Source organism: Hyperoodon ampullatus (genome assembly GCF_949752795.1).
Source record: "Hyperoodon ampullatus genome assembly, chromosome: 19".
Taxonomy (NCBI): Eukaryota; Metazoa; Chordata; class Mammalia; order Artiodactyla; family Ziphiidae; genus Hyperoodon; species Hyperoodon ampullatus.
Window position 1 is genome coordinate 41481522 of NC_136932.1, and position 18515 is coordinate 41500036.

General features: G+C 42.0%; 1 protein-coding gene across 1 annotated transcript in view; it reads left to right on the forward strand.

The window, feature by feature from the left end:
• Nucleotides 1-9652, forward strand: part of UBE2G1 (ubiquitin conjugating enzyme E2 G1) — a gene marked incomplete at its 5' end in the record, with an annotated part of 96323 nt that extends 86671 nt beyond the window's left edge. The window contains 2 exons of the mRNA XM_079726189.1: nt 776-898; nt 9169-9652. Coding sequence (XP_079582315.1) covers nt 776-862 — 87 coding nt within the window. The 3' untranslated portion in view covers nt 863-898; nt 9169-9652. The remainder of the gene's footprint in view (nt 1-775; nt 899-9168) is intronic.
• Nucleotides 9653-18515: the final 8863 nt, after the last annotated feature.

The window sequence follows — 18515 nt, forward strand, 5'->3', positions numbered from 1 at the left end:
ATCTCCAAATCTCTGTAGATGTTAGCATTATAGTTTATCTCATAATTTATTATAATGATTGGCTTTCTGGGGTGCCTTGCTTTGAGGGCAAAAATTGTTCAAATCTCTTCCTCTGCACAGGCAAGTATTGAAGATTTCTGTAGTCTTTGCTGTCCCTAAGTGGGTGATATAGGGGGGGAAAAAGGGCTGGGCATTTTTGTGAGAATTTCCTGGTATTTACATGCTAAGTAAAATCAGCTCTATTCTCCTGTGAAACTATGCTGGTGCTGTTTTGTGTTCCATTTTCATGGGCCAGGCAGTGATAGTGATATTGTCACTGTCATGTGTCCCACCCCCTCATCCCCCCACCCCCACTAGAAATAGTACTCAGTATCATCTCAGTATGATGCATTACACCCATATACTTGATATTGGAGGCACTGTTACGTCTACTTTATTTTCTGGTTGCTACCAGTAGGGAGAGTTGGTGATCCTTCAGATAGCCTGGATATCTTATTTTAAGTCGTAGCTTTCTTTTTAGCATGATACAAAACTGCTAATGATCTTCAGGGCCTTTTCCTTTTTTAAAGAGACTTTTGCCTGTAGAGGTCATTTGCATGTATCCTAGCAGAGTGCCTTGCAGAAGTGTTTCTTGACTACTTTTCTACCTTGTCAACTTTTTAACATTTTAAAAGTGTTCACATTGCCAAAGCATTACATTCAAAATTAAAATTAGTATTTGAGATTGTAAGATGAGCTTACATAAAATCAGTTGCTGTTACTTTTGTACTTATAGAAAGAATGGAGGGAAGACAGAAATGGAGAATTCAAAAGGAAAGTTGCCCGCTGTGTAAGAAAAAGCCAAGAGACTGCTTTTGAGTGACATTTATTCAACAGCTGTAACTTCACTTATTTCAGGGTAAGTTCATTTAAAAAATCATCCTATTCTTTTGCATTTTTATACACGTCATAAATGTTTTTAGAAATTGTGTGATTTGGGTATTTGAATTGCTTGTTTTCATTGGCCTCATTTTTTAGTGGTAGTATCCAGTAGTCTCCTATTTCTCGGCAGAAATAGTGTCATCTGCTTGCTTTTTCCTTCAGTAAATGCAGCTGTTTTTTACTAGATATTCTGTGTTAAACTGGTTGTTAGTATGGTAGCAGTCTGTTTCTTTTCACTGATGGTAAAATTTCTCATTATAGAGTTCTGTTTTTTTTTTAAAGCTAAGTTTCCTCCGTTTTACCTTTTGGTTTACCATCTTTGACTAAGCTAGGCATTGAAGTTTCTTGTATCTTCTCATACTGTGCTATATGAATAAAGAATGACTTAAATTTTTGTTTCCCAGTTTTTTTAAAGAAGGATCATATTTTATATTAAACCTCTACCTTTCTTGTTTTTTTTTTTTTTTTTTTTTTTTTGCGTTACGCAGGCCTCTCACTGCTGTGGCCTCTCCCGTTGTGGAGCACAGGCTCCGGACGCGCAGGCCCAGCGGCCATGGCCCACGGGCCCAGCCGCTCCGCGGCATGTGGGATCCTCCCGGACTGGGGCACGAACCCGTGTCCCCTGCATCGGCAGGCGGACTCTCAACCACTGTGCCACCAGGGAAGCCCCCTTTCTTGTTTTAATTGGTCTTTATCTCCTTGTTTATTACTTACAGGGCCAGTAGGAAAATTTTCCCTTTTATTGTACACCATCTGTCCACAAGTCCATTTTAAGTCTAGCAAGGAGCCAAAGATAGCAGCCACCCATCTGGCTTAGAAGAGGACATGGTGTAGATGAATTGACCAAATGTGTGATATTTCAGTTATTCGGTTTCCCTTTTTAAAATCAAGTATCGAAGTGATGAAACCTGTTTATGAAATGTAGCATCTAAAAAATCAGAATACATGATACATCCCTGTACCTGGCCACCTATTTTAAGCAAAAGAACTTTAGGAATTCCCAGGTGGTCCAGTCAGTGGTTAGGACTCCGTGTTCTCACTGCCGAGGGCCCGGATTCAATCCCTGGTGGGGAACTAAGATCCCACAAGCTGTGTGGTTTGGCCAATCAATCAGTCAATCAATATTAAAAAAGAGAAAGAGGGCTTCCCTGGTGGCGCAGTGGTTGAAAGTCCGCCTGCCGATGCAGGGAATGCGGGTTCGTGTCGCGGTCCAGGAAGATCCCACATGCCGCGGAGCGGCTGGGCCCATGAGCCATGGCCGCTGAGCCATGGCCACTGAGCCTGTGCTCCACAACGGGAGAGGCCACAACAGTGAGAGGCCCACGTACCGCAAAAAAAAAAAAAAGAAAGAAAGAAAAAGAACTTTATTACTACCTGTTACATCTCCTATATTCCCCTCCTACCCCATCCTTTTTTCATATTCCCAATTCTTTGTTTACCATTGCTTTTCTTCACAATTTCATCAAGTTTGTATTCCTAAACAACATATTCCATGCTTTTGAACTGAATATATGTGGAATTATAATGTATGCATTCTTTTGTGACTTTTAGCTCATCGTTATATTCTTGAAATTGATCTTTGTTATGTGCAGTTATATTTCTTCTATTTTCACTGTTAAGTAGTATTTCATTAGATAAATTACTCTTTTTTTTTTTTTTTTTTTTTTTTTTTTTTTTTTTTTGCGGTACGTGGGCTTCTCACTGTCGTGGCCTCTCCCGTCGCGGAGCACAGGCTCCGGACGCGCAGGCTCAGCAGCCATGGCTCACGGGCCCAGCCGCTCCGCGGCATGTGGGATCCTCCCAGACCGGGGCACGAACCCGTGTCCCCTGCATCGGCAGGCGGACTCTCAACCACTGCGCCACCAGGGAAGCCCGATAAATTACTCTTGATTCTCATTGCATTATTTCTCTATTTTGGGGGGGGTTCTTTTGTTTGTTTTGCTTTTTTTGTTGTTGTTTTGTTTTTGCTTGGTGTTTTTTTTGTTTGTTTGTTTTTTGTTCTTTTGGGTTTTTTTGGTCATGCCTCCTGGCTTGCAGGATCTTAGTTCCCCAATCAGGGATTGAACCTGGGCCCAGGGCAGTGAAAGCACAGAGTCCTAACCACTGGACCACCAGGGAATTCCCCTATTTTGCTCTGCTTTTGCTATTACAGAGAATGTGGCTATCCTTGTTTCTTGTTGCAGAGATACTACAAGAGTTTCTTGGGTGTATACCTAGGGGTGGCATTAAGTTAAAGGTATATGCACATCACTTTGAGTAGATAATGCCAAATTGTCTTCCAAAATGTTGCATCTATTTATATTCCTTTTGGCAAGGACAAGGATTCCATTTGTTCCATATTCTCTTTAACATTTGATATTATCAGACTTCTTCAAAGTTTGTTTTCCCAAAGTTTTTGATCTGGTGTAAAATGATATGTCATTATGGACTTAATGTGTATTGCTTTAGTTACCAATGCAATTGCGTATTGTAATGTGTTTGACCATTGACACTTCCTCTGTGAAATGCTTATTCTGGTCTTTCCTGTTTTTCAGTTAGGTTATTGATTTGTATCCTTGTCAGTTCACTTTTTCATGGTGTCTTTGGATGAACAGAGGTGCTTAATTTTAATGCAGTTTAATTTTTTAGTTCTTTCCTGTATGCATTTTACTTTTTGTGTCTTAGTTTCTTCCCTGCCATCAGAAAGCTACTATTGTATACTGTCTTCTAAAAGTTATTATGGTTTTGCCTTTCACAAATGTGTTGAGTTCACTGAAATTGGATGATGTATGGTGTGAGTTGGAGTTCAACTTTACCCTTTGATTCCCCCTAATATATAACTGTTGACTGCATCGTTTATTGACAAGTCCATCCTTTCACCACTGATATGCAGTGTTGGTTATGTTGTAAAACTACATTCCAGGTATGTGTTGATCTGTTTCTGACCTTTCTAGGTTTCCTTGGTTGGCTTGTCTATCCTTGAACCGGTATCACACTGTCTTAATTTTTATTTATGATTTTTATGATTAAACGTATCAAATGCAAAGGTAAATCAGAAGTTAAGCTAAAGTCTACCCACTTTTCATTCTGTTTTCATGTTTGATTATCTCTAAGTTTCTGAAAAGACTCATATCTACTTTTAGATCTTGTTATAATAACCTAAAATGCTGAAAATTAACCTTATTTCTCTTTGTTCCCAACAGATATAGCAATAACCTTGCAGTCTTCAAACTATTTCTGTTTTTCACCATCTTATTTATGTCTGTTTTATTTTTGCTAATAGTCCTGTCCTGATTTCATTATCATTACATCTAATACCTCCCGCACGTCTAGTCAGTGATCCTCATCTTTTCTTTTGACTCTTGCTTTCCACCACCTTAGGTCAAGTTCTTGTTACTAGTTGAACATCTTTTGTGTCGGCCTGCACTTCATCCTAGATATTTGTCCTGGATACAACTGCCATGTTAGTCTTCACGAAGCTCAGCTCATTCATTGCATTGGTTCTTTTATGCGTCGGACAATATCTTAGGAACAACAAACACTTCAGGGCTTGTTTTCCTTACCCATACTGTTTTCCAGTCAGAAAAGAGCTTGGCGACGACAACGAATTGAGAGGAAGGAAATAATAGGTTGAAGCCTAAGCTTATGCGTGATTTTACCTTATAAACAGTACTTTATATATTTAGGAAATAATCAAGAATTTTATTTACCTTGATAGTATATTGCAAATAAAATAAATAAGTACGAATGAAGTGTCACAAACCAATTTTGTAAGGGATTATCTATTATCTTCTTTGTTGGTGGGATTAGAGTTAATTTATACTTGATCATAACATACACGTCTTTAAAGTATACTTATCAAGATTAAGGTTCACGTAAAAAGAAGATGGAGGCAAATAATAATGTTGAATCAAAATACCTCCTTGCATAGAATAGGTTAATTGAAAAACAGTATAATATACTGTTAATGATGAAACTAAACTGAGAACTTACAATTAAAGGTGTAGGAAGCAATAACTGGAAATCTTGGCAAACAGGTCAGCACTGCTTACACATCCTTCTTTAAAGTTGCAAGTCCTACATATAAATTCATTCGTGCATTGTAAAGGCTGTACACTGTTGTAGAAGGGTGTGTGTGGCAGCTGGACATTAAATAGGACAGAATTTTTAATTAAATTAATGCACTAGTACTTTATTGGTTAATTTTAGTTACTATTCCTAACTTATTGTGTTACTATTAAGCTCAGGCTTCTGTGTAAAAAATTATAGTCTTTGAACTGTGTGTTTTTCATTGGTAAGAACTGAGTAAATGATTTTGCATTCTGTTTTCAGTTTGAAGCTCATCCTCATCACGAGGATCCTTTGGCCCACCTATGGCCAAAGACAAACATTCTTTGGGAAACACTGATTAATAAGTAATTAAGGGGAGTTTCCTGGTGGTATAGTGGTTAAGATTTCACTGCCGTGGCACAGGTTCAATTCCTGGTTGGGGAACTGAGATCCCACAAGCTGTGTGGTGCTGCCAAAAAAACAAACAAACAAAAAAGTAATTAAAGCAGATGTACTTAATTAACTAGCATTCAGGGACCCAATCTTGTCTATTGTATGTTGATTAAAAATTACTAGTAGCTTCCCTCTTATGCTCATATAGTCCCCCTCTTTCTGAAATGTATCTCGTCATTCATTCAACTCAAATACTCAACCCACTTCCTGTGCCAAGGGTCTGGAATGTGTGTTCTGTTTCTTTTGCTACTTGAGATGAGGTCCATTTCAAATTTCCCTTCTTTCATGAAGTTATTGCTCTTCATCCCCAAGCAAATTCTTCCCTTTCTGAAGCACTGTAGCACCTAGAGTCTTAACTTTTAGCCATTTATGAATTTGTCTTACTGCTCTTGTTATGTATGATATGATGCAGTTGGGAAATAATGCCTCAGTAAGTACCCAATTCCAGTCATCTGTTTGGATTGCACTAAAAGTGAAATCATTTGAAAATTAAATTAGGAAATCACATCAGACTCCATGACTTAATATCTTCTAAAAAAGGGTCTATGTTTTACTCATCTACCTAATGCACAGAACAAGGTAGGCTGTAGGGTTGAGGTGTCCACATAATCTTTATTTTATTATTATTATTTTTTATAAAGTTATTTATTTTTACTTATTTATTTTTGGCTGTGTTGGGTCTTCGTTGTGGCGCGTGGCCTTTCTCTAGTTGCAGCAAGTGGGGGGGCTACTCTTCGTTGTGGTGTGCGGTCTTCTCATTGCGGTGGCTTCTCTTTTTGCGGAGCACGGGCTCTAGGCATGCGGGCTCAGTAGTTTTGGCGCACAGGCTTAGTTGCTCCGCGGCATGTGGGATCTTCCCGGATCAGGGCTCGAACCCGTGTCCCCTGTGTTGGCAGGCGGATTCTTAACCACTGCGCCACCAGGGAAGTCCCACATAATCTAAATGTCTCTGTCATTACATGATTTTTATGACCACGGCTATACTATAGAAACCTGTTGCTTTGTGGCAGATTTAGCAAGCTCTAATCTATCACTCAAACGCTTTTTAAAGACTTGCTTTTTTCATGCACTTTCTGAATATCCTTAGTCTCTGTAGTCTTGTGATAGGATGATGTGAAATAAAACCCACAATAAGCACTTGAAAAATGTACATTCTGTTTGGGTTGAATGAAAAGTAAATTTAATTTAGTATTTTTTATGATGTAATTTTTTACATCAAAATCCATAACTTATGTAATTATTTTAAACTGGAAGCATTAGTGTTGATGTCCTTGACCCAGGTTTTCTTTATTTTACTTTTATTGTGGTAAACACACAACCTAAATCTACCCTCTTAACAATTTTTATGTGTACAGTATTGTTAACTATATGCACATTGTTGTACAGTATATCTCTAGAGCTTTTTCATTTTGCACGACTGAAACTTCTCTACCCCTTGAACAACAACTCTCCATTCCCCCTCTCCCCAGGCCTTGGTAACCACCACTTTATGTTTCTATCAGTGTGACTACTTCAGATACCTCATATAAGTGTAATCATGTAGTATTTGCGTCTCCTATATAAAGATTATTAATAATTAATAACCTTATCCCTTTTCTAATTCAGGTGTGGGATGGGATGAAGAGAGAGGAAAAAGGGAGAAACAAATCCTCCCTTTCCCATAGATCAGCAGCATGGCCACATTCTATACCACTAGACAAAAGGACTTTGGTCTTTTGGTTCTGTATCAAGGCTAGAGGGATTGTATTAATTCTCTATTGCTGTGTTACAAATTACCTAAAATTCAGTGACTTAAAACAGCATTCCTTTTTTTTCTTTTTTTTAAAGTGTCATTTTGTTTTATTTTAATTAATTAATTAATTTATTTATTTATAAAAATTTATGTGTTTATTTTTTTTTGCTGTGTTGGGTCTTCGTTTCTGTGCGAGGGCTTTCTCTAGTTGTGGCCAGCGGGGGCCACTCTTCATCGCGGTGCGCGGGCCTCTCACTTTCGCGGCCTTTCTTGTTGCAGAGCACAGGCTCCAGACGCGCAGGCTCAGTAGTTGTGGCTCACGGGCCCAGCTGCTCCGCGGCACGTGGGATCCTCCCAGACCAGGGCTCGAACCCATGTCCCCTGCATTAGCAGGCAGATTCTCAACCACTGTGCCCCCAGGGAAGCCCTAAAACAGCATTTCTTATCTCATTGTTTCCATAGGCCAGGGTTCCATGTATGACTCGGTTGACTCTTCTGGCTCTGGGCTCCTTATAATGCTGCAGTCAAGGTGTTGGTTGGCACTGCAGCCATCTCAGGGCTCAGCTGTGATTGCTGGTGAAGGTGGTATATTCATATTTGGTGGATTCAGTGTTTTGCTGGGGACCATTTACATTGATTGGTATGAGCCCTTTGGAGAGAAATTTAGCAGTCATTCTACTTCTCAGGAGCTGTCTTAGGGAGGTAGTCTAAATTCGGGAAATAGACACATGTTTGGCCATAGATAAACCCACAGCTTTCTTCCTGCCCACATCAGACCTCTGGTATGGTTGAATTCGGGTGATTGTAATATTGATAAATTCATTCGGGGATTTAGAAGACACACTGAATTTTTCACACGTCTGGTGTGAGTTAAATATTTGCCATGGCTCTAAGTACATTTGGCTTCATTGTTAGGAGTTCAAAATTATATCCCTTGGATTCCCAGTCATCTTCTATTAGACTTCTTTGTGACCAGCATTGGCTTGGCAGGTGATAACAGACTTCTGTGTTTCTGGAGTACCTGATCCGATGTAATAGTAATAGGTATTCTCCTCCCCTGCCCCCTTCTCCTGCTCCCCCTACATACTCAAAGGACACATTCATATAATAAAAGCTCTGAAAAGTCCAGTCATTTAATTAGACTTTTTATTAATTGAAACTAGTGTTTTCCTAACCTTTGGAACAGGAAACTCTGCCACTTATTAATTAGCTCTGTGGTGACCTTGTCTCTCTTTTCTCTGTAAAATGGGGGAAACCCCTTCATATGGTGATTATGAGCATTACATGAGATAAGTTTGTATAGCACTTTGTATACTGCTTGGCACATAATAAGTACTCGATAAGGTGGTAGTTGTTTTTTTTTTTTTTTTTTTTGCGGTACGCGGGCTTCTCACTGCTGTGGCCTCTCCCGTTGCGGAGCACAGGCTCCGGATGCGCAGGCTCAGCGGCCATGGCTCACGGGCCCAGCCGCTCCGCGGCATGTGGGATCTTCCCAGACCGGGGCACGAACCCACATCCCCTGCATCGGCAGGCGGACTCGCAACCACTGCGCCACCAGGGAAGCCCGGTAGTTGTTTTTATTTAGCTGTGGTTCTTCTAGTCTAAGTGAACACATGAGATCAGCAGATACAAAACAATAGGGAACTAATTGGGAGAGAAGGTCAGCTGTCGGAAGCTTCATGGATAAAATAGGTTTGGACTGAACCTAGAGAAGTCTAAGTTAAGGCTTAGTAATAGAACTTTATACACTGATGGAAATAATCTATATTTGCAGTGTCCAACATGGTAGTTACTGAGCACTCGATATGTGGGTAGTGTGACTGAGGAACTAAATTTAAAATTTTATTAACAATTATTTGAATTTAAAATGAAATGGTTGTATGTGGCTATCATATGGGAAAAGAACAAAAGTGAGCTTAAAGTGAAATGAAAAATTTGTTTCCCAAGAAATGGAATACAAATAAAAATTTCTAATCAATTAATTCTTTTGTAATTTATAAAATCATTATATAATGCTGTTTGCTTTCTTGTAGGTCTCCAATTGAGAAACATGGCACTGTTTTTCCTGCACTCTACCCACCTATTGCTGGACTTCTGTTGTAACAAGTTGGCAAACACTGGCTGGAACTGGGCTGCAATAAAACATGCCAGTATCAATGCTGACAAGAGCCTAACAAGTGCCAACTTACAGATGATTACGCATTTTGAATTCTAATGAACTGTTTTAACCTTCAGGAAGAATTGTAAAGACCTGTACATAGCACAACATGATCCGGATAATATATATACTGTTCATGTACATCCACAAACACACCTTGTACCAAATAATGCTTTCTTGTAGTAGAATAAGAATCGTGTAAATTCTAAAAGATTTTAGCAGGTTTTCTTTCCCTATTCAATGTTTCTTATCAGTTTTAAAAGACTCCTTAAAGCATGTCAGATAAAAAGCAATTAGGATTAAAAGTTTCCATTTAATTTCCTTTAAACCATTGAGGCTTCATTAAACTCTTTTCACTTACTAAACTTTGTATCTTCTTTGTTTTGACACACTCCCCTTTGCTTTTATCTCTTCTGTCTGCCAGGATCATTTAGTTCAAATACTGAAACACTCAATAAGCAACTACTTGATTTTTAATGATGACTTCAGAGGAATGGTCATCACTAGGTGCTTCATCCCTTTTGTATTATACTTGCACCCATCTCTTGGATTGGATATAGCAATAACATTTTTTCATTGTTGAGAGCTCTTGAATTCAGTCATTATCCCCAAGAACTAAAAAGAGTTGGTTCTGAATTCAATTCAGAAATTATTGAAATTTACCCCGAACAATACAAAATTCTGATTTGGTTTTATTTTTGCCCTCAGTTACCTAATGTGAAGGTTGGATGAATAAAGCATGCACAGCTGCAGGCTTTCTACTTAACTTCTGGGTTTGCTATTAAAAATGCTGTTTACCCACACACCCTTCTCCTTAGCTCTTCATATTTCTTTGCCTCTATTCTCTATACTGCAGATTTTTCTCACCTATTGTACAAAGAAATTGCGATGTATATTTTCATGTAATTTGATTTTGGAATTCTGTCACCTTATGTAGTGAGTTCTTCCAAAATATAATTTTTTTCCAATAATTGTCAAGTTGTTGGCTTTTATTGTATTGAATGAAGGTTATAATACTGAGTGCCAGAGAAGTGCAGTTTAGAAAAATCTCAGGTTGTTTCCTTATGCAAACAAATTTAATACTTGAAAATCACATGGCCATGGCAGTATATGTATTGGGTTCTGTATAGATTCTTATGTGAATCTCAAAGCATTACAGGGATGTAAAGGCTTTGTTATTTGACATATACAGATTTTGCCACTGACATACTGCACTTGGATTTTATTACTGTTTGAGCATAAGTATATTTCATATCATAAGTTTTCGAAAATAATTTCAGGAAATGTAAAATGAGCATGTGCAGTGTTAAAGGTGGGCCCAGGTTCCTCTGTGTTCGGTGTGAGGCTGGGACTTGGAGGTAGTCTTTGGCATATAAGGGATAGAACTTGAGACAGCACCTGATGGGACATGTTGTTTAATTGTGAGAATCAGTGAGAATTGGTGCATCTCTGCTTTGGGGGGTTTGGAGAAATGCTTGGGCAGAAGAGTGAAAGGATTCCTGCAAGGAGCCAGTCCTTTACGAACTTTGCATGTCTTTTTTAAAGCAGAAGTAAAATAATTGAGGATGTAGTCACAGTAGAGAGTGATTTTTCTAAATTTCAGTCTCTTCTTCACTCTGAAGCATTTAAAGAGCCCATAAATGTGTAATGGCTGAATGTGAGATTGTTTGATTCATTGCAGCCCTATTTTCTTCAAGAACTTGGTGTGTGACTTTACTTTTTCAAAGACTCTGTAAACATTGTTGCCCCAAAGTGCCAGTACTGCATGCCTACGTGGGACTTTGAATGCAATCCCTTTTTATTCTTAAATCAGAAATTGTTCACATGGTGCTTGCTTGTGGCAAGATGGAGTGTGAATTTTGTTCTCCTATTGCTGTAATTCTGCTAGCAATCTCTTGAGTTAAAACCTGGGATTTGACTCTTCAGAGAGGAGCAAATGACCTAGTAACTCAGGGACAACTATTCTTGAACTTTAAGTGCCACATTAATGCAGTTACTTTGGTGTAACCATGTGTTCTTTAGGGCTAGATCTTGGGGGGTAGAAGGAGAGCCAGGAATGAGCGCACGTCTCATGACACCCCTTTCCATCTGGTGCCCTGAGCATGCTACATATAGAAACACAGGCCTCGAGAGATGTTTTGGCTTCTTTTCCTCTGTCAGAGGTGTCATCTGTGCCTTTCCCAGTGTTCATCTGACTGTGAATCTAAATGCCTCTACGTTTGATGTTAAGCCACCCTCAGGTGACACTGATCCAGGTGGCTTTTGTCCCAGCAGTGCCTCATCATTAGTGTGAGTTTTGTCTGCTTTAGGAAAAGGATTTTTCTCCCTGACCTCGTGCCAACTATCAACACCACCTGCATAGTCTTATGGATTGTAGAACCGTTGCCTGTTTCCTAAATTTGTTCCAAGTTCTTGTAAAGGCTTATCGATCTCAGTCTGTGCTCATAATGGGATGGATGATCTCAGTGGCTTTCTGGCCTCTTGTGAGTTTAAAATCCAAATGAGGTTGGTTTTCTTGTCATTACAAGGTAATATTTTTGTGAGGTTATTCCGCTAGTTCTGTGATTACTTGGGTGTCATAGTGTCTTTAATGGCCTTCATTCTTGGTTGTGAAATTTTATTTTATATGCTCATTCACCCTCTACAAATCTGCCCGTTTGGGGTTGTGGTGCCTGTGTATCTTTGCCTGTCTGGTCCCCAGTTGGTGGAATTACCTTTTGTGTACTGCCACTTCTCAGCATCTTTGAAATAATGTTGCTTCGTTCCAGGTTTTTGTTTGTTTGTTTGTTTTTTTAGTTCTGTAATTTGTTGATTGTATTTAACTATGTGAGTTCTGTTGTGATGTTTACTGTATTGTAAAGCACCTTGATCATGTGATGGGTGCTCTATAAATCAATAAATGATGACTTAGAGGCTGTATCATGAGCTATTTTGGTTTCAGGATGCAGGTCTCCAAAGCAAGTTATGGGATTCTTTCTATATAAACAGCACATGATAGCAAAGAGTCCACAGGTGAATCTAGATTTTAAAAAAATTTAAACCTTATTTAAAGAAGGAACCAGAGGGTAGGAAGTTCACTTTACTTCCAACCTGATATAATGGCCTTAAAATTTCCAGTACGCGGCCAACCACCATTCTTAATCAGAATTTTGTGCATGCTGATTTAGAACCTTATATAAAATAAAATGAGCACATGTTAGAGCATTATTTGGGATTTTGTCTTTGGCTTAGACTGGTTCTACCATGAAGATAAGCCAAAAGGTTGAAGAACCCAGTCTCAAACGTCAACTGGAAGAGAACACAGGCACCATCTCAATCCCCACCTTCCCTCCTCTAAGCAGATGGGCAGACTTGGCCCCAATACCTGCCCAGTACCACTCAGTAAGTTAGTGGCAAATGCAGCAAGAACTGAGTACTTTTTCCCCCTGTTCTTTCCCCCTTAACAAATTTTTTCCTTTTTCTGGAGGACTGCAAACTGCAACAGGATTCAGGATGTGAATATTAGCTTTTCACCCTGCATCTTTATATGTAGTTTATATGGATTTACAGTGTTAGGTGTTGAAAGCTTGTCTGTCTTGATAGAAGTTGCCAGTGGTTTTAAGGCCTCTTCCTTACAAACTCTGAGAAAAGAACATGGAGCCTGATTTCTTAATCACAAGAAGAAAATCCTCCTTGAGAGCAGTTTGGGGAAAATGGGGGCTCATTTTTCAGGGTTTAATTTTTCTGAAAAATATATCTGAAATAAAACTATTATAGAAAGGTCTAGATGATGTCCCTAAACTTTAAATATCAGTTTTAAGCATAATCATCTACTCGAGGTATATAGCAAAAAAGTTTTATTCCCATGCTGTCCAATGCAAATGAACAGCTTTTGACTTTGTCTACTGTGTGCAAGGCTGTAGGCTTTGAGGAAGGATCAGTTGATTTTCTCCCTCCCTCTCATAAAGATAGAGTTGGTAACACCTCACCAAATTAAAATTGTTCATTTTCTGGAGGACTGCAAACCCCAACCGGATTCAGGTATTTTTGATTGCTCAGTTTCAGATGGTGTAACCTGGCTGTCTCTGTAGGACTAGGCTTCTTTGTCTCTTGGAGTCTGCACACCCCACTGGGCTGCAGTGAAGGAGAAGGGAAAGGCTTTCAAAAAAGGCAGCCAGACACATCTTAGACATAGCTGCACAGAAAGTCATAGATAAGGTACTTGGTTTTCCCTTGCCAGCAGTCTCCATTAAGAACGAGTGCAGTATAATAGTACTGTGTGTGTTAGCACTGTGACCTCTCCTTTAACCCTCATGAGCACCAGCAATCAAGTTCCTATTTATTGAGCCTCTACTTTGTGGCAGGCTTGTGCTAGATGTGTTTCGTAAAGGATCTAGTCAAATTCTTACAAGGATCCTCATGCAGAATCAGGTTCAGATTAATTTCTCAAGACTGTACAGCAAGTAGGTTTCATGGCCTGGATTCAGTTTCATGACCTCCCTTACATACCGCGTGCCGTTATTTCTTACCTCTGGGATATTTTTTCCCAGGTCACGTAGAGACTGAGGCGTGTTGAGGCTTGTACTTGAACCCAATTCATTGGACTACCAGTCTAGTGATTCCCTCCCTATCCCCTTCTATCATGATATGACACTACCTCCCCTGAAAGAGCCTGTTCCCCTATGCTCTTAAGGCAGGCAGCATTTTTCCCTTCCTGTACTTCATGCTCCCTGTCCGAGACAACTTCATACAAAGTTCCTCTAAATCAGACAACAAAACATGAATTAGGTCTAAAATGAATCATGTTTCAGTGCTCAGATTTCTCAGGTCATATCTAATATTGTAGCTCCGTCCAACCCTGCTGGGTATTGTAATTCACTGAGTACTGTAGATGCTTTATTTTACAGGGTGTATTAAGTAGTCCTATAGCTCAGGGGTTTCAAGCCAGTAAGAGTCTACTCAGAAGACAAGGGCCCAGAGATAGGGTTATATTACAGACAGCGCTAAGAAGAGTGCTTTCACCTCTGCTAGAGGGCTTCTTTTTTTTTTTTTTTTTTTTTTTTGCGGTACGCGGGCCTCTCACTCTTGTGGCCTCTCTCGTTGCAGAGCACAGGCTCCGGACGCGCAGGCCCAGGGGCCACGGCTCACGGGCCCAGCCGCTCCGCAGCATGTGGGATCCTCCCGGACCGGGGCACGAACCCGTGTCCCCTGCATCGGCAGGCCGACTCTCAACCACCGCGCCACCAGGGAAGCCCTAGAGGGCTTCTTGAAGGTAGTTCGTGATGAGGAGGTAGTGAAGCTCTTGAGTTGATTAAATCCCTTATGATGAGTTCTTGTTTGACTGTGGGCATGTAGGCCAAGCAAACTGAAAGGGCACATTTTTTTATTGCTACATGTGTGCTGCTCTAAGGGAGAGGGTCCCTGGTTTTCATCAGATTCTCCAAGGTCATGATCCCCTAAGTTATTAAGAACCATGGATTCTAGAATGTCCAACTCCCTCTTGAAACTGATAGAGAATCTGAGATGGCAGCATAGATCGTGCAGGGACTTGACCATGATCGACACAACAAATCAGTTGCAGAGCCAAATCTGAACCCAGTTCCCCTGACTCCCAGTATAGCTCACAGCAACAGCTCATCAACCATTTTGAGGGCTTACCTGGTGGCGCAGAGGTTAAGAACCTGCCTGCCAATGCAGGGGCCACAGATTCGAGCCCTGGTCCGGGAAGATCCCACATGTCATGGAGCAGCTAAGTCTGTGCACCACAGCTACTGAGCTTGCACTCTGGAGCCTGTGAGCCACAACTGTTGAGCCCGCATGCCACAACTGCTGAAGCCCGCGTGCCTAGAGCACGTGCTCCACAATAAGAGAAGCCACCACAGTGAGAACCCCATGCACCGCAACTAGAGAAAGCCCGCGCACAGCAACGAAGACCCAATAGACCCAATGCAACTAAAAATGAATAATAATTAATTTAAAAAGAATGTATTAAAAAAATATTTTGAGCACCTGCTGTATGCCAGACACTAGGCTGGTGCTGGTGAAGAGGCAAAGATAAGTCATATGATGCAAAACCAGGCATCAGCTATGACAGGACTTCTTGATCACATTTATGTTATGACCCAGGAAATATTTGTAGGGCACTCTGAGATAAAACAGATGAGGCTGCCTGTGGCCAGAGGAGACTGTCTTGCCTGGCTACCCTAGTGGCCCCAAGGGCTCACCATTTAGCACACCTATAAACCATTCTTGACAGGGAAGCTTTGAGCTACACCTCCATTGAGCCTGGCAAATGCTCTCCTGCCCTCTAAGCTCTGCTTGCTTGATGCAGCTGCTGTACGCACCTCCCTGCCCACACCTCCTCCACATCTTTAGTCTCTTGCCACAACTGGAATGCTATTTCCCTGAGCACACCACTGTTCTTAAACATTTCAATACCCTCTCCCCTTTCATCTCCCAGGTGTCCCTCCCCCAGAATTCCTCCTCCTTCCTCAACATTTTAACCCCATGACTATGTTTACTATGATCTAAACTCCAAATTCCTTCTCCACTCCACCTCAGTACCCACTAAATGGTTAACCTTGGCAGCACCTAAAATTTCTCCACTTTCAAATCCTCCCTTTTCTGTTCTGACACCCTCATCCCGTTCTCAGATCCTTCCTTCAACCTGTCATCTCTTATTCTTGGCTCTTCTCCAGGGCCACCACTTCCCCTGCAGTCCTTAACTGTGGATGCTTCTAGGAATGGGTGCAATCCACATTCTTTTGATTGTCCTTTGAGTAAAAATCTGTTTTGACAGGTTTCACACTATTCAGTTATATTACTCGTTAGCCCTCCTTTTTGCTATTAGTCATCCCCACATTGACTAAAGATTTTAGCACCTGGTTTATGGTCTCCTACCTTCTCTACCTCTGAATTCCAATATCTGATTTTTCTAGCTTCTCACTTCCACTTCAGCTACCATATTCCATGGCTCTGTCCTGGAGTTTACTGTCTCCTAGTACTGTTTAACTTATGAACTTCAGTTCGCCACCCTAACACAGGGCTCTCGCAACCTTGTTCACACTGCGTTGGTCTTCAATATTATAGAGACCTGCAGTTTTATGACTCGTACATCAGCCTCTACCCAGTCTGCACCAGAGTTATATTCTCACAGCACTCTCAATTTATTTTTGGCAATGAATCCCAAGCCCTGGGCAAATGCTACAATCCATATTCTCTGCTTCTGCAGCCAGGTGGCTGAGTTCTGCTAGAAAAAAGTGACCCATCCACACACTCAGAAGACACGTGCAACCAGGCCTTCCAAATTCAGGTTCCTCTCCCAGATTTTCTTCACTCTTTTTTGGTCCCCTTGCCTATGAACTTCAACCATAAAAATGATGTCACCAAGCAATCTCCCTGATATCTCTTCCTTCCACATCCATCTGCATGCATGTTCTTGTTTCCTAATGTTTTAGTAGAAAACAATTGACTTGCCTGTAGTCTACAGTTAATCCCTTCCCCTAAATTTCCTTCTGCATTCGCCTGCAGGGCATCCCGCCTCCCCAGGCTAGTGAACCTTCATTAGCCTTTCCCTCTCCTTTGGCTCTTTTCTCTCAGCCTCTCACATCTTTACAAACAAACCTAAAAACCACGAAAACCCCTTTCTCGACCCTCTCGTGGCCACATTTTCCCAAAGAGTAGTCAATGCTCGCTGCGTCCATCCTTTTCAGTCCCCTGCCTAGGGCGTGTAATATGATAGCGTACAGTCAGTGCTTGATAAGTCCAGAGCCTCGAAAGTATAGGTGAAGAGAGCTAGGCTCTCGGTTCCTCCCGCGTCCAGCTACCTCCTCCACTTTCATTCACTGCTCTTACCTAGTCTCGATCCCTCCCTCTCCCTGGCCCCCATGACTCTCGCGAGACTTGGGAACCTCCGTTACGCACCGCCCAAGTAGAGCGGCGCACTTCTCGCGAGGCTGAGGCAGGGCTGGGCCCGACATGGCGGAAGGTAGGTTTTTTGTGGAGCAACGCGGGAAGGCGCGGAGCTGTGGGGGCGCTGCTGGCTGGGCGAAGCAGCCCTGTGAGGGAACGGCCGGGCGTGTTCGCTTGGGGCACAGCGGGTCTCGCGAGCCTTCCTCTCCAGCCTCTGCCAGGCGCCTCGGGCCGGGGTACTGAGCGCTATTCCTATGGCAACGCCCCTCCCGGCGTCTCCGACCCCGCGGGACCTTGGCAGGGTGCTGGGCCGGTCGTGAGGTCCCGTGCCGGCACTGAGTGCAGCCTCGGGTATCCCGAGGGCCGCCGGGGAGGCTCCCTTGATTACCGGCGGTGCTGGGACGGCGGGAGACGTAACCCTTCTCCTTAGGAAATCGAAACTGCTGTCCTGGCAGGTCCCGCATCCGGAAGGGGTACATCCCTCCCCTGCGAAAGAGCTTAGGACTCTTCCCAGGGTGAGGGGTGGGGGTGAGCCAGGGCTGTCACGGGCCAACGAGCCAAACAGGAGGGGGCTGTAGGCTCTGGGCTCCCCAGCAGCCTCGGGATTCGGGGCGGCTGGGATTCTTTCTCCAGGTTCAGATGTGGACGGAAGGAGGGGGTTTGCTTGGTAGGGGAGTTGGCCAAGGTCACGCTGCTCCTAAGAGATGTGCTAAACCAGACCTCGACTCCTTTGCCTCTCAGTCCTGTTTTTACCCGCTTTTCTGGCGCTTTCTTTGTGCCCCTGCAGGTGAAGGCAATTTGGCCTCTCGGATTGAGCCGCCCTTAACGTAGCAATAGAAGAAGCCTTCATTGTCAAAGCCTTGTTGTACAGGTGGCGGGAAAGGAGACCCAGAGATGGGAGTTAACTGCCAGGGACCCTAAAGTGACGCTGTCGGACCTGGCTAGTGTGCTTCTCCTGTTCACCCCATTACTGGAGGAAAATACTCCTTATTTGACTTAATGTTTATTGAGTGACTGCAGTGTGCTGGTCCTCCACCTGTCCGATTGGTTTTGAGCTAAGCTTTGTCTGAACCTATCTTTACTTGGATCTTACTTTTGGGCAGCACCTGACAGTTTGCAGGCTTTTCTCATTTGGATTAGACTTGGCAACAACCTTGTGAAGGAGGTCCGGCGTGGGTGTTACTTGCACTTTATAGATAAAGGAATTGAGGCCGAGTTCTAGAGATATCTGGGGCAGGCACCCACTTTTTGTCTGTTCTTTCTACCATGTTAGACCCCCTGAGGGGGAAACATCAGATAAATATTGTATGAAAGCAGAGGAGGATTAAAAGG